Source organism: Furipterus horrens, unplaced genomic scaffold, assembly GCF_987537825.1.
Source record: "Furipterus horrens unplaced genomic scaffold, mFurHor1.1.pri manual_scaffold_13, whole genome shotgun sequence".
Lineage (NCBI taxonomy): Eukaryota > Metazoa > Chordata > Mammalia > Chiroptera > Furipteridae > Furipterus > Furipterus horrens.
The window spans coordinates 53,229,369-53,248,721 of NW_028327183.1; the positions used below are offsets into that span (position 1 = coordinate 53,229,369).

Genomic DNA, 19,353 nt, shown 5'->3' on the forward strand with positions numbered 1-19,353 from the left:
AACAGATGCTATTGATAATTTGAAAACTAGTGCCACTCATTGCTTTTATTGTTCACATAAGGAAATAAGCATCTCTACCCCATGTTCTGCATGTAGCAATGGCATGCAATTCATGAACAGGCTCCTTTGAAGTGATTCTCCTAGGAAGGGGTATCTACTCAGGCCTGCATTAGAAACGTGAAGTAGGCTTTGTACTATCAGCAAGGGTGGTCAGTATGGTTTGTTTAAGGGTACATCTGGATATCTTTCAAGTTGTATATGAACCAACTAAAGAAAGTATATACATTGTGATGTACTGACATGCACAAATACCCAAGAATCTATGGAGAAGAGTGATGGAAGACACATCCTGGTTTCATAAATGCATTTAAAGTTAAAAAGATCAGAGCCTTTCTGACTCAAAAATAATTTTTAATACAATGGACACTTCAGAGTTAAAAACACAAGTTTTTATTACACAATTTGTTTTAAATGTACATAAAGAATCAGGCAAAAAATAAAAACCCTGTATGCACACAGAACACATAATGGTGATTTTCAGAGGGAAAGGGGGCATGGGCATGTAGAAGAGGGTAAAGGGAGAAGAAATGTTGATGGAAGGACACTTGACTTTGGATGGTGAACACACAATATGCAGATGAGGTCATATAGAATTGTACCCCTGAAGCCTATATCATTTTATTAACCAATGTCACCTCAATAAATTCAATAAAAATGTAAAAATACAAAATGCATTATGAAGCTGATTTTTTTAACAGTAAGCATTTTTTAAATAACTGCATTATCGATCTCACAAAAGCCCTGGTGGTTATTTAAACACTCATTCAGTGGGTGTTTTTATTTTTAAAAAGACTTTATTTATATTTTTTGGAAGACGGGAAGGGAGGGAGAGGGATAGAAATATCAATGTGCCTGAGAAACTTCAATCTGTTGCCTCGTGCAATTCCAACCTGGGACCTGCACTGCAACCCAGGCATGTGCTCTGACTGGGAATCAATCCAGCAACCTATCTTGCAGGCCAGTGCTCAGTCCACTGAGCCACACCAGGTAGGACAGATTCAGTAGGTGTTTTAAAAAATGGTTATAGTTTAGCCAAGACATAGAAGCTATCAATATATGGGAGCTAAATGTAAGGAGGAAGCATATAGGTTTCTTAGATAAAAATATCGGGTTAAAAGTTCATTACCTTGGACTTGACAGTAGATTTTTAGATGTTAACACCAATACAGAAAACAGAAAGATGAAATCAGTCTTCATCAAAAATAATGCTCTGTAATGAAGGACACTATCACGTAAGTAAAAATATAGTCTTTCAAAAGGGAGGAAATAATTGTAAGTCACAGATCTTGTAAAGGTCTACAATCCATAGCATTTGACAAGTTCTTACAACTCAGTAACCAAAAACAAGATATCCGAATTAAAAGGTTAATCTCTCCTTTTATGTTCATCAGTATTTGCTTTCTTTATTCACGTGATCTTTCATTGGATGCATTAATGTTTACAAGGGCTATAGCCTCTGGGTAAATTGATCCCTTTGTGATTATGAAATATCCTTTTCTTCTATAGTCTCTGTTTAAAAATTTTTTTTACTTGAGTATGGCTGCCACAGCATTTTAAAATTTCCATTTGCATGAAATACCTTTTATGCCCAATGAGTCTTTATTGGAGTTCCAAATTTTCAAAAGAGAGTAAACAATCATCAATTAAGTGCTACAGGTTAAAAATAAAAAACAAAAGCATCTTTACCTGAGTTACCCATCAGGCCCGCTCTGAGCTGCCCGAGCACCTGCAAAACCAGTTTCTGGTTATCTAAAAACTGTTTAAACGTTAACGCCATTAAAAGTCACCTCTGCCACATAGGTAAGCTCACTATTTGCACAGTCATTCTCATACCTATTATATGTACACAGCCCACTATCAGATGTCTGACTAGAACAGAATTCTCTGCAGAGTAGATTGTTCTGGGGCCCAAAGTTAGAGGTAAATAATTTTTTTTCTTTTTACTTTCAATTTCTCTTTTCCATCTAAAATGGGTCCTTCGTTGCCCTGGCTGGTGTGGCTCAGTGGATTGAGTGCTGACCTGTGAACCGCAAGTTGCCAGTTTAGATTCCCAGTCAGAGCACATGCCTGGGTTGTGGGCCAGGTCCCCAGTTGGGGGCACATGAGAGGCAACCACACATTGATGTAGTCTCTGCCTCCCTTCTAAAATTTTTTTTAAAAAAGTGGGTCTCTTATAGATAGCATATTCATGGCTCATGTTCTGCTATCTGTTCAGTAACCTGTTTTACAAATATTTTATTGATTTTTAGAGAGAGGGGAAGGAGAAAGAAAGGGAGAGAAACATCCATCAATTGCCTCTCACATGCGCCCCATCTGGTGACCAAACCTGCAACCCAGGCATGTGCCCTGGCCAGGAATGGAACCTGAGACATCTTGCTTTGGGAGAAGACACCCTAACGAGAGCTGCACCAGTTAGGGCTACCTTCTCTTTTTTGACTTGATCGATTTACATTTAAGCGATTATTGATAAGGTATATAGTTCTTGCATAGTAGGAGACCTGAAATTTCCATTGACATGCATAGAGCTAACATTAAAAAAACTAGAAAACCGTGGTCTTAAATGACACATTAGAGAAGATTTGGCACATTTAGAGAATTTTACCCCAAAGCAGAAGAGTATATGTTCTGTACACAATGAACTCTAAACCCAGAGACAATAGGTACTTATTTTAAATGACTACAATAAAAAAAAATCAATGTAGGGTAATATTTGCATTGATACACCTCTTCAATGTTCCTCACTGGAGTACCTGGAAATAGAATAGCTCTTATCTCGCTGAAATTTTATTCCTATGGATGTTGTGGGCCCTGAACTTTGTCCTGTAACAAACTAAAACCATAGAGGCACTGTGTCCTAGACACAAACCATCAGTAGATGCATTCAAGTAATGCTGCATATATAATATATTGCATCTATACCTATTGTCAGGAAATAAAGTAGAAGAGTATTCAATATCTAGTTTCTATGTGTTTATCGGGCAGGGGCATGCACAGGAACTGATACTTAGCAGCTTGTACAGATTCAGCATAGGACACTGAAAAAGCCAATGGACTTTAGGGCTTCCCCTTTAAACTCTCAGTGTGGTATTCCTCAAAATGGTTCTGACAGCTTGAAACTCTCAAGGTATTAGTGGCCAATGGATATCTCTAGCTATTCAAAAAACATAGAAAATAAGCTGCTGTCCAAAATTTAAAAAATAAAAACTTTCACCCCAAAGTCTTCCATGGTCTCTGGGATTTCTCTATAAGAATGACCAAGAGCTGGCTTCATTTATGATTAAAAATAAAATGTTAAACTTGTTTTACTTTCTAAAGGAAAAGGTAATAATGTAACACTTGAGAAATTATCAAGGACTCTAATGAAAATCAGGACCAGAAAGATCATTCTAATTTTCTTTTTAAAAAATTTATATTATATATATATATATATATATAATTTATTTATTTCTACAGAGAAAGAGTAAGGGAGGGAGAAAAAGAGGGAGAGAAACATCAATATGTGAGAGAAACATGGATCAGTTGCCTCTCACATACAGGGCCTGCAACCCAGCCATGTCTTCTGATTAGGAATTGAATGGGTGATCTTTTGGTTTACAGGATGACACCCGACCCACTGAGCTATGCCAGTCAAGGCAGATCATTCTAATTTCCAAATTCACAAATGCTATCAGATACTTTCCAAAAACCCAACCCACAATCACATTTAAAAACAGAGTTCACCATGAGCTGTAACCTTCATTTTTTCTAAAAAATATAACAAAAATATTCACCAAATTCTGATGTGTCACTGTATTAGAAAACTTCTAAACTACTAATCAGAACCTACAAGGGCTTGCTTGATTGATGTGAGAAGTAACATGCTGTGGCCATATCACTTCAAAGGACAATGGCTGTGATGTCTCTGTAGCTGAGTTCAAGAGCTCAGATTTTAAGGAGCCAACAATCAACCCCATGATTTCACACATACACCAGGATAAAACATAGCAGCATCAACTGATAGGAGACTGGAATCACATTAATGTTTCCTTCTCAAAGTATTTCAAATACTGTTATTAACAGAATACAGCAGTCCCTCTCTATATCGTGGTTCACTTATCGCGGCCTCACTGTATCGTGGGATTTTTTAAAATATTAAATTACTTATCGTGGATTTTTCGCTATATCGCGGGATTTTATGGTACTGTATAGGTGTGTTGTTAAAGTTAACATAGGTTTAAAAGTGTAGAATAAATGTAAGGTTCCTACTTCACGGGGGGGTCTAGAACGTAATACCTGCGATAAGTGAGGGAATATTGTACTATATATTCTGAGTAATTATACACATGCAGACATCCATCCCCTTGACATTTTGAACCACACAAAAAAGTAATGAACTAGGTTTCTAAATTTTGGATGATTCTCTATAGTATTCTCATTTAGAGCACTAACTGAAAACTTTTTAATATTCTGTGAATTCTCTGGTATTTTGAAATTCTGATTTAATTACATACATTCCTCAATTTTTTATATCTGCTAACACCCCCCCTATTAAAGGCATAAATTCGTTGGGCTCTATGAATTTGTATATTTTAAACAAAAGTCAATCATCCTTTATTACGAACATAGGAATCTGCTCCACTTGTGCATTCCCTGATATACAATGCTGCTGTATGTTCAGATATAGTTTCCTACAATCTTCTTTTTTAAGGTTTTTTTCTCTACTATGAACTCGCACAAGTCAAACAGTCTGGGAACACTGAAAAACCAGTTTTCAACATTCTTCATTAGTATTCTTTCTCTTTAGAATGAAATCTGAGGTGGAGTAAGCTTTGCGAATGGGTAGAACTTTGCCAGATTTTCAATATTTTCTAGGTTCTCTCCATTATAAATTTTATGATATTGCCAGAGGTATGAATGAGGATTAAAAACTACCAAATTCTCTACATTTTTAACACTTCTCTTCAACATACATTCTCCAATGTTGAAAGAGATTTGAGCAATGGTTAGTTTTTGTTAAATTCTTCACATTTTTTGTTTCCCTCCAGAATGAATTCTCTCATGTTGGCTAAGACACTACTGATGATAAAAGAATTGGAACTTATATTTACATGGTTTCTCTACAGTAAGAATGACTAGATGTGGTGTAAGTATTGAGTAGTGAATAAAGGCTTTGCCACTATTCCACATTTATACGGCTTCTCTCAAGTATGATTACTCTGATAAGAAAAGGTTGAGGACTGCCTAAAGGCATTCAATATTCCCTACATTTACATGACTTCTATCCAGTATGAATTCTCTGAGGTTTAGTATGTGTGAGGACTCCCTAATGGCTTTGACACACCTCTCTAACAATTATAAGGCTTTTCTCCAGTATGAATTTTCTGATGGTTTGTAAGGGTTGAGGAATGGCAAAAGGCTTTATCATATTTTTTACATTTATAGGGCATCTCTCAAGTATGAATTTTCTAATGTTGAGTAAGTGTTGAGGACTGGTGAAAGAATTTACTACATTATCTTCATTTATAAGGCTTCTCTCCAGTGTGAATTTTATGATGGTTTGAAAGGGCTGAGGAGCGGCAAAAGGCTTTACCACATTCACTACATTTATAAGGCTGCTTTCCCGTATGGATTTTCTGATGGTGAGTAAGATTTGAGGACTGGCGAAAGGCTTTATCACATACTCTACATTTATAAGGCTTCTCTCCAGTATGAATATTGTGATGTTCAGTAAGCTTTGAGGACTGGCGGAAGGCTTTACCACATTCTCTACATTTATAAGGCTTCTCTCCTGTATGAATTTTCTGATGGTTTGTAAGGGTTGAGGACCAGCAAAAGGCTTTTCCACATTCTCTACATTTATAAGGTGTCTCTTCAATATGAATTTTCTGATGTTGAGTAAGGGATGAGAATGCTCTGAAGGCTTTGCCACATTCTCTACATTTATAAGGCTTTTCTCCAGTATGAATTTTCTGGTGGTGTGTAAGGTTTGAGGACTGGCGAAACGTTTTACCACATACTCTACATTTATAAGGCTTCTCTCCGGTATGAATATTCTGATGTTCAGTAAGCTTTGAGGACTGGCAAAAGGCTTTACCACATTCTGTACATTTATAAGGCTTCTCTCCAGTATGAATTTTCTGATGCCGAGTAAGGTTTGAGCACTTGCTAAAAGCTTTACCACATTCTCTACATTTATAGGGCTTTTCACCCGTATGAACTCTCTGGTGAAGAGTAAGGGTTGAGACCCACCTAAAGGCTTTGCCACATTCTCTACAATTATAAGGCCTCTCTCCAGTATGCATTCTCTGATGAATGGTAAGAGTTGAAACCCACCTAAAGGCTTTGCCACATTCTTTACATATATAAGGCTTCTGTCCAGTATCCATTTTCTGATGTAGAGTAAGATCTGAAGGCCAATTATATGTTTTACCCCATTCTTTATGTTTTTGTCCAGTACAGATTTTGTTAACTCTATATAGGTTAAATATTTTACTAAAGACTTTCCCATACGTTAAACATTTGGAAAGTTCTCCCTGGATAGGAACATTCTTTTGTTCAGTACTATGTGAAGATTGCTTAAGGAATTTTACACATTTACTTTTTTTATTTGTCTTCTCCACAATAGGAGTAACCTGATGAGTACTGTGATTTGACATTAGGTCAGAGAGTTTTCCGCCTTTGTAAGAGTTCTCTGGGAGATGAGTATTCTTATATTTTTTACGATTTGACTTGCGGTCAAAAATTTTCCAATTTTCATTGAACTGATAACTTCTGTCTTCATTATATGTACTCTGGTAATCATTGAAGATAGAAAGACCTTTAGTGACACCTACTATTTCATTAACATGTATACTTATTCCCAAATAACTATTCTATGATACTTATTAAACCATGGTGGTTGAATCCAAAATCACTCCCTAGTTCATGAATATTTTATATATTGGAATAAAATAAAACACTGCTTCTCAATGAAGTATAACTCCTTAATAAAAAAGGGTTACCAAATTTATCACACTTAAATTTTACATGTGCATTAAAATTCACTAAGTTTAACAAATATTCACTGAAAGTTAAATCCCACTCTCCATTTTACACAATTTTAATGAACTATGAGAGTTCACAGATTTTCGAGACTGCCTTTAGAAAAATATATTAACTTTGAAAATTGTTTTTGGGCTTCACATTTGGGAATACATTGATCTGCAAATGTGACTGACTTAAGTGGGAGTTTCCCCAAATGTGGTATATTTTTTACCTCTTTAGGTAACAAGGATTTTATTATGAGTAATTATCTTAGGAAAGTTCTGTCCATTTTTTACATCCTTTTTTCTTGTCACACACTTTCTTATCAGCCTTTCATTACATTATCAAAGGCTCATCTTTCATATCTTACCTGTATTATTTTAGAGAACAAATCTTCTATTCTTGGCTTTTGCAACAAGGCCTGGTTGTCTTCAGATGACATAGCTGAAAGACACAAAGGTTCACAGGTATGACACTCAGGGGAATGTACATTGAAGTTAAGCAATTATTGAATATATTACATTTTTGAGGACTTCAAATATTAAATGTTCAAAGTAAGACCAAGAAAGGCACACAGAGAAAAAGTCAATCAAAAGAACAGTTGCTGACATTTCGCACCACACTGCTCAAATCCCTTACTTCTACTCTGGAGAGATAGAGGGTACAGTGTGTTCAATGAACTTGCTATATATTGGTGTCTTTGAAATACGTGTTTGTTTTGCATGACACAGAATGCTAAAACTATGCCATTAAATGGTCAATGCATTGCACTGTATACTAAAAAGAAGAGTTGAGTGGTTGATCAAACAACACAGAAAATGCAGGACTGAAAACCATATCAAGAAAAAAAAGTGGAAAAGATTTTATGAGATTTCTTTTTTTTCATTATAACACCAAATGAAAAAGTAAAGAAAATATAGACAAATGGGATTGCACCAACTATGAAAATTACATGTTAAGGCAAAAACACAGCAGATTAAAATCACTACCTATGGAAGAAAATTTGTGCAAAGCACATGTCTTTAATATTAAGAATATATACAGAAGTTTTACAGAACAACATGAAAAAACAACACAATTCTTAAATGGCCAAAGATATATGGTTAAATAATATAAAAGAAGACAGGAATACAGAATGAGAGACAGAGTCTTTAATCAATGGTGCCAGAAAAACTGAACAAATACACACAAAATAATATAACTCAACCACTTTCTTATGCCATATACCAAATAAACTCAAAATGCAGTAAAAACTAAAATGTAAGAACTAGAACCATGAAAACACTACAATGACCAGACAGTACTCTTAAAAAAATTTTTTTTAAATATATCTTGGTAGATATATAGCAAACAAGGAAAACAATTAAATGACACTACAAGAAAATAAGTTTGTGCAAAGGAAACTATCAAGAAGACATTCAAATAAAAAGATCAATTTACTGAATTGGGGAATATATCCACCAATGATGCTAAATTTTCAAAATATATAAGGAACATGCACAACACCAACGAAAACAATCAAAACTGAAGAATGGGCAGAGGATCTAAATAGATATTTCTCTAAACAGTACATAAAGATGTCCCAAAGACATATGAAAAGATGTTAAACATCATTCATCATCAGAGAAGTGCAAATTGAGACCACAGTAAAATACCAGCACACATTTATCAGGATGGAAATTATCAATAAATTAAAACATCCCCACCCAGCTAGTGTGGTTCAGTGGATTAAGTGCTGGCCTGCACACTAAAAGGTTGCTGTTATAATTCCCAGTCAGCTCACATGCCTAGGTTGTGAGCTAGATCCATAGTTGGAGGTGTATAAGAGGCAAACAAGAGGTGTATCTCTTTCTCCTCCTCTCTTTCTCCCTCCCTTCCTCTCTCTCTAAAAGTAAATAAAATAAAATAAAAATAAATTAACAAACAAGAATTAGCAGTGATGTGAAGAAATGAGAACCCTCATGCACTGTCAGTGAGATTATAAATATATTGGTGCAGCCACTACAGAGAACAAGTTGGAGGTTTCTCAAAACTTTTCAAACAAGCACTAAATAACACAGCAATTCTGTTTCTGGGGAGTTATCCAAAGAATACAAGAACACAAATTTGAAATGGAACATAAACCATTATATCCTTTTGCACATTATTTAAGTCAGTGAAAATATAGAAAGGAAGAAAAAAAGACCATTGTTATAATAGTACTGAAACTCTGGAATAAACTAAGAGATTTATTTTAGTTGCCATATAACACCAAAAATATTATGTCTCAACAGGTCTCCTTAAAGCCATGATTCATTATGTATTTATTTCAAAAATTAAAGACTATACAATATCCATGTCATTGAATAAAAAACAAAATTAACTGTATACGCTTCACATGTTCTCAAGACAAATTCTTTACCAACTTTCTTTTTCAATCTGTAGTGTTGATTTAAATTCCCATGTCTCAAATCAATCATTAATGAAAAAAACAACTGAACAAAAAAGTGATCCTCATCATGAGAAAAAAAGAGAAGCCACAAGCTGGGACTAAATATTTGTAAAAGACAAGAAGTACAGGACTGTTATGGAAGACATACAAAGATATTTTCAAACTCAACAGTGTAAAAAGTGAAACCTCACTAAAAAGGGCCAAACACCTTAATAGAAAGCACAATAAAAACAAAAGTTGCTGTGGATGTGGAGCAACCAGACTCTCATTCATTGCTGGTGAAAAGGTAAAATGGCACAGCCCCTTGGGAAGAGAGTTTGAGGGTTCTCATAAAACTAAAAATAAGGCCCTGGCCAGTGTGGCTCAGTGGTTTGAGCGTTGGCCTGCAAACCAGTGTTGCTGGTTCAACTCCCAGTCAGGGCACATACCTGGGTTGCAGGTCAGGTCCCCCATTGGGGGTGTGTGAGATGCAACCACACATTGATACTTCTCTCCCTCTCTTTCTCCCTCTCTCCCCTCTTTCTAAAATAAAATCTTTAAAAACAAACAAAAAACTAAAAAGGGGATGGACTGGGTAGAAGGGGAAAAATCTGGGACAACTGCAATAGCATATACAATAAAATATTTTATTTACACCAAAGCGTGCAGGTCCTGGCTGGTGTGACTAAGTGGATTGATTACTGGCCTGCAAACTGGAAGGTCTCCATTTCCATTCCCTATCAGGGCACAAGCCTGCGTTTGGGGACATATCCTCAGTTGGGGGCATACCACAGGCAACTGATGGATGTATCTGTCCCGTATAGATATTCCTCTCCCTCTCTTTCTCCTTCCCTTCCCCTCTCTATAAAAAAAAATTTTTTTTTAAGCCTACCAGGGATTATATATAGAAGCTTCATTTGTAATAGCTTCATTTATAATATCCAAAAACAGGAAGCAACAAAAATTTCTGTCAACAGGTAAACATATAAGTAAACTGAAATATATAAAATAAAGTATTATTCAGCACTGTACAGAAATAATATACCAATAAGATGAAGGGGTAAGTGGACAGGCTTCACCTCCTTCAGAACCAGAAGTGCCTGAAAATCGAACTGTATGGAAATTTGACAAGCAAAGATTTAAAGAGATTCATCCAGATGGGTAGAAAGGGTGGAGATGACATGATGTGACAAGTGAGGCAGAGGTGAGGCGGCAGAGGTGGCAGCCGGCGGAAGGAGTGGTCACACATTATAAAAGCCAGGAGGGACACCTGGGGAGCAATTCCAGTCCCAGGCTAGACTGCTCAGCTCAAGGTTCCAGCGCCTGGAAAATAAAGACTCATAGCTTCTAGCTGTGAAAACCAGTGGGGGTTAGGGTGGCAGAAGAGAAGGCCCATCTCTTGGGGGAGTCTATTTAGAGGGCCTCCACAACCTAGAATGTAAGCAAGCCCACCCACTCTGGGAATCATACCAGGGCAGGTACTAGAGGGGTGCCAACGGCATGTCGAAAGTGAGTGAAGTGACTGGAAAAGGGACAAGTGATAAGCAAGCTGCATGTTCCCTCGCTGACTCTGCCCCCACATATAGCACCACACGGCTGTGAAACAGGTCACCCAACAATGACAAATACCTAAGGCTCTGCCCCTTGTGTTGTAACAGGTGTGGCAGCTGTATGTAATACACAGAGGCAAACACAGAAGGCTGTCAAGTTCAGGAGAGAGAGAAGTATGGCACAAAGAGGGTAGAGATGAAGGTTCCAGAGGGAGAATTAAGTGAGGAGATAGCCAACCTAACAGATGCAGAGTTCAAAACACTGGTGATAATGATACTCAGAGAAATGATTGAGTACTACACTAAGTAAAATAAAAACCCACACAGAACTAACAGTGAAGGGAAGGAAGCCAGGGTTCAAATCAATGAATTGGAACATAAGGAAGACATACACAGTCAACCAGTACATAACGAAGAAACAAGAATTCAAGAAAATGAGGAGAGTTTAAGACGGCCCACCCAAGATATCAAGTACTTTTCCATACAAATGGCCTCCCTTGCCTCAGAAACAAACTGCATCTGGCCTCTGCATGTCCCATACCTCTCACTCAGGGGCTGCACTGATGGCACTAGCTGCAGCTGGCCTTGGACTGCATCTAGGCCTCTCCTGGGCACCTCCATGCCCAGCACAAGTAGGAGCATCTGCATATCACTTTGTAACTGGTGACAGGTGGAAAGGGCAGTTTGTAGGTAGTGGCTGACCTTGTACCTGAAGAGAAGACCCAGAGCCAGTGCACCCAGTGGACAGTTGAGGACCATGTCAGATTATAACCCTACCACTTCTACAAGCAGCACATTCATGGGGCAGACTTGGTGAGCACCAAAGTACCACTGAACATTTTCCTAAAGATGAAGTGCCTAATAATTGCGTGACTCACTTCTTTCCAAAGGAGTACGTTCGGGCATATGGTCTCAGCTTCTTAATAAAAGAGCAGAAATCTAACCAAGGTCTAATCAGAAAGTGAAAACACATCAGGCACAGTCCTGGGCATCATTGGACTGAACAAGAGGGAATGATAAAATGATAGTGATGAAGAAATCAGATAAAAATAAAGACTTTCCTACATGGTGGTCAATGTTCTAAGGTCACCTGTGGCAGTAACTTACAGAACTCTATAAGGTAAGGCAATACAGTAAACTATTCTAAAACAATACACTGGATAATACAACTTGGAAATTTTGTATGTTAGTTCATGCAGAGCAAAACGGCATTGTGAAGTGAAACTGAAAATTAGATTGTCTCATTTTGGGGAGGTGCTTTGGACTCTGATGAAATTGCTTAGTCTAAACAAAGTAAGGACTTCTTTGAAGCCTCATAGGATTAGAATTATGTACCAGAAAATATGACATCTGTCTCCAGGGTTCCTGGGATTTCTGCAACAAATTCCAGGACCTCAACCACTTCCTTCATAAACTCCATTCACAAGACAAAAAGAAAACTTAAAAAATAAGGCTAAACTTACAATTTCTCAGAAAAGTAGATTTTCCCAGGTCCCCAATGCAATGGAAAAGGAGCCAAACCATGGCAGCCCTCACAGGCGAAAGGGAGGGAAGGACTTTGCCCCCAACTGCTAACAGGAGGACACAGGTCAATGGAGTAGAACCTGAGTCCCGAGATGACATAGGAGCAAGGGACATGCTGGAGACCAGCTGGCCCTCCATGACAGCAAGAGAAATCAACCTGGACTTTTCAAAATCCTTGCACTGAAGCACAGTTCCCAAACCACACTTCATGTCCAGTGTCCTGGGTAACCTTTGGGCCTCACCTCTGTCATCTGCTGTCACCCTTCCCACCTACCTGAGTGGGCAGATATTGTCTGTTTACTGCGAACATGCCCCCATTCATTCATTTTCTCCACAACAGTGACCAGGACTGGCTTAGGGAAAGCACTACCTGTTTATAAAAGAAACATTAGTTCTGATATTCTCCCATTTACAACCCAGTTTGTGCTCAGGTAAGAAGACTGGCAGAATAATAATAACTTCCAATGTCTCCCTTAAGAGCAAGAATCTGAAAGGCTACTATACAAAACAGAAGACCCCTAAAGATGTTAAGCTAATAAAGAAAATGAAACGCTGCACCTGGAGTGGGAAGTCCAAAGGAACTCACCCTCACCCACGGAGACCAGGTTCCTGTAGTTCTCCAACATCACATCCACGTACAATTTCCGCTGAGCTGGGTCCAGGCATTCCCACTCCTCCTGAGAGAAATCTACAGACACATCCCTGAACGTAAAAGATCCCTGAAAAATAAGACACATTTATCAAGGGACCAACCAAGAATGAATAATGTAACCCAACATGAAAACAGTATTAGAAGTGGGTTGGGCCTAGGAGAGTACACTGACTCATCCAGTAAGATCATTCTGACCCAGTGATGTTCTCTAATGTACTTTCTAACACTGAGAAATGAATGACACATGTCCACAGTTCACTAGAGACTTTTCAGGAATATGACCTTTCAAATGGTCAGACACAGCCATATGGATTGTTTAGTTTTGACTTTGTATTATTTATGATAAATTGTGTGCACTTCTTAGTAGGAAAAGGCATGGTGATTTGGAAGTACTTCTTCACGTTTAATTCACACAACTGCAGTTTTGTAAAAATGCAGATTCTGATTCAGAATTTTGGTGATGGAGCCTGTGTTTCCACATCTTCAACAAGCTCACTTTTTATAGTGACACCAGTGTCTCTGGTCCATGTGCCATACTTCACAATAGCACAAAAAGGAAAACAGAAAATAACTTACATGTGATTTTGAATTAAGGACTTTTATAAAATCTACAGTTCTCAAGAAATAACACATCTGCCACAGTATTATTTGAAAATTTAGGGAAGATAATCTTAGAACAAGATTATCCTTTTTATGTTATAAGAATATTTTTGAAACAACAGTAAAACATAGACCTTGAGTTATATCCAAACTTTATCTAAATTTTTTCAAAAAAAAAACAGGCATGTACACAGAGACCTCATGATATTAATAATGAAGTGAAAATAACTATATAGTGAAGAGACTACTATGATATGAATATCAGGTGGACGTAAACAATGGATATCAGGATACTGAAGCATAAGCAAAGACATGTTATCATTGCTGTGATATTAAAAAATAATTAAACAAGTGAAGAAAGAAGCTGTTTCTGTGGCTGGTGTGGCTCAGTGCAGTCAGTGCTGGCCTGCAAACCCAAAGGCTGCTGGTTTGATTTCCATTTAGGGCACAGACCAGGGTTGTGGGCCAGGTCTCTGATTGAGGATGTGCGATTTTTTTCTCAGGCACATCTATGTTCCTCTCCCTTTTTCTTCCTCCTCTCCCCTCTCTCTAAAATACAAGAAAAAAATTTAAAAAGTAAAGAAATCTTATGTGAAAATGTTCACAAATAAGCATTAATTTTTGCAAATGTCAATGCACATGTAACTCCCATGTATCAAACACAAATACTGTAGTATATTTTATAACAAGATTTCTATACCAAACTAGTTAAGTCTCTTCATTTACTTTTGTCAACACCTGCTGAGCTATCCTGACCAGTAAAATGAGCGTTTTTTACCCCAGGTCTACAGAGCTCATGCTGCATCCACAGGAACCTAAAACCTAACGATACCTGAGAGCCTCTGAGCCCATCCCAACAGGGATACTGACATAGGTGCCCACACTGGTAGGTCTGTGAGAAAGGGGATGTTTTCAGTAGTTAAAAGTCATTAATTCAAGGCAGAAATTCCTCATGGTCTTGGGGAGCTTGGATAAAGGGAACGTAGAGAGGGCTCTGGGACAAAGGGGAGAAGTATGTAAACTGCTGACAGTGACAATCATAAGAAAGGGAAAAAATAAGTAGACAAAAAAACCTCACTAGGCCATAACATCAGAGGCAGAGAAATAAAGGTTGCAGGTTCTAAGCCACTGACATTCAGAAGAAAAGCAAATGCAGCTTCTGACCCAGGACACATCGTTTACCTGAGAAGCAGCCATGGCGCCCTGGTCCTGCTCTTGCTCCGGGCTGTTTTCTCAGGTGATGATACGCTGAGGAGTCACACAGGCATTTTGAGAATGTGCCTTCAAAGGTTTCCCCAGAGCCCTTTAATCCGCTTCCAGCACACTCATAAGCAGAAGGACCTGAAATGCTGGAAAGATGATCCTCCCCTGTCCTTTGTCATAGGAGAGACAGGAACAGTAAGCTCCTACATAGAGACCACACTGGCAGATTTATCTTTTTTAAGCTGCTCTCTCCCCCCACAGACATCCACAAACTCACAAAGCAATGAGAAAGTGTGCTGCTCTCCTGAACCCCAACCCAGCAGAGCACCCCACTGCCTCCCCTGACCAAAGCCTGCTCTCCACTATTACAAAGACATGCCGGCATACCTATTCTTCCCTGCTCCTTCCCTTCCTCCACACATACAAGCTTTCTCCTTTTTTTCTGCTAAGTTCCTTCTTTTGACACTTCAATAGTGCTCTGAGCCCACTTCTATTTTTTTAAAAAAGATTTTATTTATTTTTAGAGGTGGGGGGAGGCGAGGGAGGGGGAGAGAAACATCAATATATGGTTGCCTCCTGCACACCCATAACTGGGGACCGTACCCATGACCCAGGCATGTGCCCTGACTGGGAATCAAACTGGCAACTCTTTGGTTCCCAGGCTGGCATTCAATCCACTAGGCCAAACTAGGCAGGCAACCATACTTCTTCTAACTGTGGAACTTTAAATAAAATTTTTCTTATAATAAAAGAAAATGCATGCTGTCTGAGGGCTCAGTTGATGGCAGCATCACCCCTTACACCAAAACACTGGGAGTTTGATTCTGGATCAGGATACCTACGTAGGTTGCAGGTTCTATCCCCTTGAGCGCATGTGGGAGGCAGCCCATCGATATTTCTCTTTCACACCAATGTTTCTCTCTCTCCCTCTCTCTTTTCCTCTGTCTTTATTACCAAAAAGCACATCCATGGATGAGGATTTTTTGAAAAAATGTACCCCAAACCACCCTTGTGAATCCCAGGGCTCACCTTAGGATGACCCAGAGCACTTCAGCAAACAAGGATGCTCCATCCACAGCACTTGTCCAACTCTGTGGAGGATGACATAGCTGATGTCATTTCTGAAACCTTCTCAGGTGATTGAATACAAACATGAAAGGAAACAGTTTATCGTTCATAAGCATGCAGACCCCTAGGGAATGAGGGCCCCACTCCAAGTTATAATTCTGCTGGTCTGCCGTGGGGACCATGAAATGGCATCTTTATCTACTTCCCTCCTGGTGCCTCAGTTACTCCCCAAGAGCTGTTTTCTGTAGCACCGGGACACACATATCAGACCCAGAAGACCTCAGACCTCTAGATACTGTGAGGACTTTGGGCAGATACTTCTAAAAGGACAGGTTCCCTGGACAAAATTTTTTCTCCTTTTCTAGGAAATTACAAAGACTTGTTTCAGAAGTATAAAACAAATTCAAGTTTTGATGCGGAAACTTCAAAAAATATTTGCTATGAAAATATGTCCATCAAATTACACAACGAATAGATAGGCCTTTTGGGAAGAACGTTAAGAGATCAATCCAGTGCGTCCTTCAATATGTTCAGAGAATGGACAAGAGGGACTTCAGGGGAACCACTGCTCTGTGACTCACAGTCACTGATTCAACAAATCACATAAAGGGAAAGAAAAAGCTGCTGAACATTAGACGAACTCTGAAACTACGTTCTGACTGTAGTAAGATTATAGACATCCTTACCAAGTGCACAGTGAAATAGCCTGATATATTTACTAAGTACCAACGTATGATACTATGTTCCAACGCATGATAAACAGTAGAAATGATGCAGGGCTCAGAATTTAAAGTACACACAATATATACAAAAGGAAAATTATGTGAAAAAATTTTTTTTAATGTAATGACTTCTAAGGTCCAGGTTTTGCCCTGACTGGTGTGGCACAGTGGGTTTCGCAATGTCCTATCATTTGAAAGGTCACAGGTTATATTCCAGGTAAGGGCACATGCATAGGTTGCAGGCCCAGTCCCCAGATAGGGATAAGAAAGAAGCAATAGGTTGACGTTTCTCTCACACATCGATGTTTCTCTCCCTCTCCTTAAAAGAAATAAAAGGATATTTAAGAAAAAATAATAGATATCACCAATGCTTATTTTAAAAAATGACTAAGATATTTAACAGATAAGATTTATCTCATGATGTTTTGTAAAAATAAGCTCAATGTGATAGGTAGATTGAAAAAAGCAAATACAATGGAAAGAAAGAAAAAGACCCAATGGTTTTAATATTCCTGGAAAAAGCATCAGTTACTTCAGTCCCAGGTCACCTCCCTCTTGTCATCCCAGGAAATGAGAAGGGAGCTATCACTGGCAGCCAAGTCTGTGCCCTCTGAGTGAATGAGGGTTGCAGTTGGAAGCAAATAATAAAATTCACAGGCCCTATAGAGATTTGTAATTCTCATTCAAAAGTATTTAAGTGAAATAATTCAGGAAATGTTAAATATTGATACATGATAAAACCATAAACTGACATCTCACAACATAATCAACCACACACAGCCCATCAGCTGACCAGTCACATACATCTGGGTTCCCCTGCTTCCCGCTACTGTGTTTCTGTGTATGGATGCGTTTCTGTCTCGTCCCCGTTTCTCTGCACTTTTGTCCTTCCCTGTGTTTCCCGTCCCCCCTCTCTTGCTCGTTCTCCCCTCTTCTCTGTTCACGTCCTGACACCTGTTTCGTGAAACAATCGAAACCTATTTCACCTTCACTTGCCGTTTCTCTCTTTTCTTTCTGACCGCTCCCATCTTCATACAGGCCTGCGTCCTTCCCCTCGCGCGCCGGTTTCCCCTCTGCGGCCCCTGAGAGTCTTTCCCGTCACCCCCCACCCCCAGCTCGGTGACTTCAGCGCTGTTTCTCCCTCTGACCCGTGACCCCAAACCCCGTTTCCGCCCTCCTTTCCCTTCCCCAATCCCCTCAGAACCCCTCCCTCCGTCTGAGCGTCTCGCTCTGTGCCGCCCCCACGTCTGCGCACAGGCCCCCGCCCCGTCAGCTCCCCGCGTCTCCCCGGGGCCCCTCCGTCTCCCCGGCATCTCTCCCGTCCTCCTCCCCGGCTGCCCCCCCCAGTGACCCCTCACTCCCACGGCGCTGCCCCGTCCCTCCCCCACCCCCGGCGTCGGGTCTCTCACGGCCCCTCAGCGGCCCGTCTCCCTCACCCCGTGTCCGGATCCCCTCACAGCCTCGTCCCGCGGGCTCCTCGCCCTCACCGCCTCCACAAAGGCCCTCCCGCGGGGGGCAGGTCGCCTCTTCTGGGGACCCCGGGTACTTCCCTAAGTCCCACCGCACGGAAAGTGTGCTCGTCCTGGATTCTGGTCTCTTAGTAAATGGAGCTGGGGGAGAGGAGGGTCGTCGGTGGGGTGAACTGCAGACCCACAGGCCCGGGTGCTATCCCGGCTCGGAGCCCAGAGCGTTAACGAGGAGGGAGGGGCGCAAACGAACGCCGAGCGTCCACATGTCAGGGTCTCACAGGGACCCGGGACTCACCGCTGCAGGAGGCTCCGCAGCAGGGATTTCAGGGTCTGCAGTGACCCTCAGCCTTCTCCTGTTTAGAAATGGGGACTTGAAAAATCAAGTTTCAACCGAAAAACATGAACCAGTAAGAAATGCGCCGCCATTCTCTCCCTATTCGCTTTGTCTTCCGCGAGAGACTGCGCATGCTCCTCAGTCATCGCGTACCGGCGCCGATCGAGCCTGAGGGCTTCAGCAAGGAGCGTGGGGGCGGGGCTTGGAAAGTGCCGGCCTGGTGAAGAGGCGCGGAATATAAGGGAGGGGCGGACCCAGCGTGGTCTGCGTTCCATTCCACCTCAGTCTACCTGCTTATATTTTTCCTTAGTCCTTGCTTTTGATTCATCCTAAAATTTGTAAGATTTCTTTCCAAAGTTAGTAATTTGGTGACCTCCCAATGATTAAACTTTATGATCTTTCTCACACAATGTACACTCCCTGTCGTTTACCGTCCTCCATTTATACAAAATGGTGCTGGGAGGGAAAAGGGGGTGTTTGGGGGAGGGGTCTGGGCAGAGGCTCCAAGGACAGGGCAGGCGTCCTGAAGAGGCCAGGCAGTGACAGTGAGGAAGTGATGAGTGCCACCTTGTGGACCTGCCCAGGGAGAAGCCTGAACTTCCATGGGCTTTGCCTCCACTTTTGCAGGTTCAAAAATCCTGGCATGAAACCAGGATTTTTGGTGTTTTTGCTGTTTGTCACCACCAGACCCAAGAAGTAGAGACAGGGATTCCCTCTCTATGGGGGCCTTTTTTTCATGGCTGGTGATCTTAGAAGACT

General features: G+C 40.1%; 1 protein-coding gene across 1 annotated transcript; it reads right to left on the reverse strand.

Moving 5' to 3' along the window:
- Positions 1–3,511: 3,511 nt before the first annotated feature.
- LOC149995323 (uncharacterized) lies at positions 3,512–18,737 on the reverse strand. The gene is made up of 7 exons (XM_090261367.1): positions 18,556–18,737; positions 16,031–16,092; positions 14,981–15,147; positions 13,133–13,265; positions 12,821–12,916; positions 7,433–7,506; positions 3,512–6,830 (listed from the first exon to the last, which is right to left on the reverse strand). Exons 3-7 carry the CDS (start codon positions 14,993–14,995, stop codon positions 5,556–5,558), a joined length of 1,593 nt encoding a protein of 530 aa, XP_090117493.1. The 5' UTR covers positions 14,996–15,147; positions 16,031–16,092; positions 18,556–18,737; the 3' UTR covers positions 3,512–5,555.
- Between the last annotated feature and the right edge of the window lie 616 nt (positions 18,738–19,353).

Bases quoted from the DNA above. Each gene is read 5' to 3' on its own strand.
- LOC149995323 (XM_090261367.1), bottom strand. The intron at 7,507-12,820 runs GTAGGTGGGAAG...TGTGTCTTTCAG, and splicing joins GACAATATCTGCCCACTCAG to CTATGTCATCTGAAGACAAC. The intron at 6,831-7,432 runs GTAAGATATGAA...AATGATTACCAG, and splicing joins TGTTCTCTAAAATAATACAG to AGTACATATAATGAAGACAG.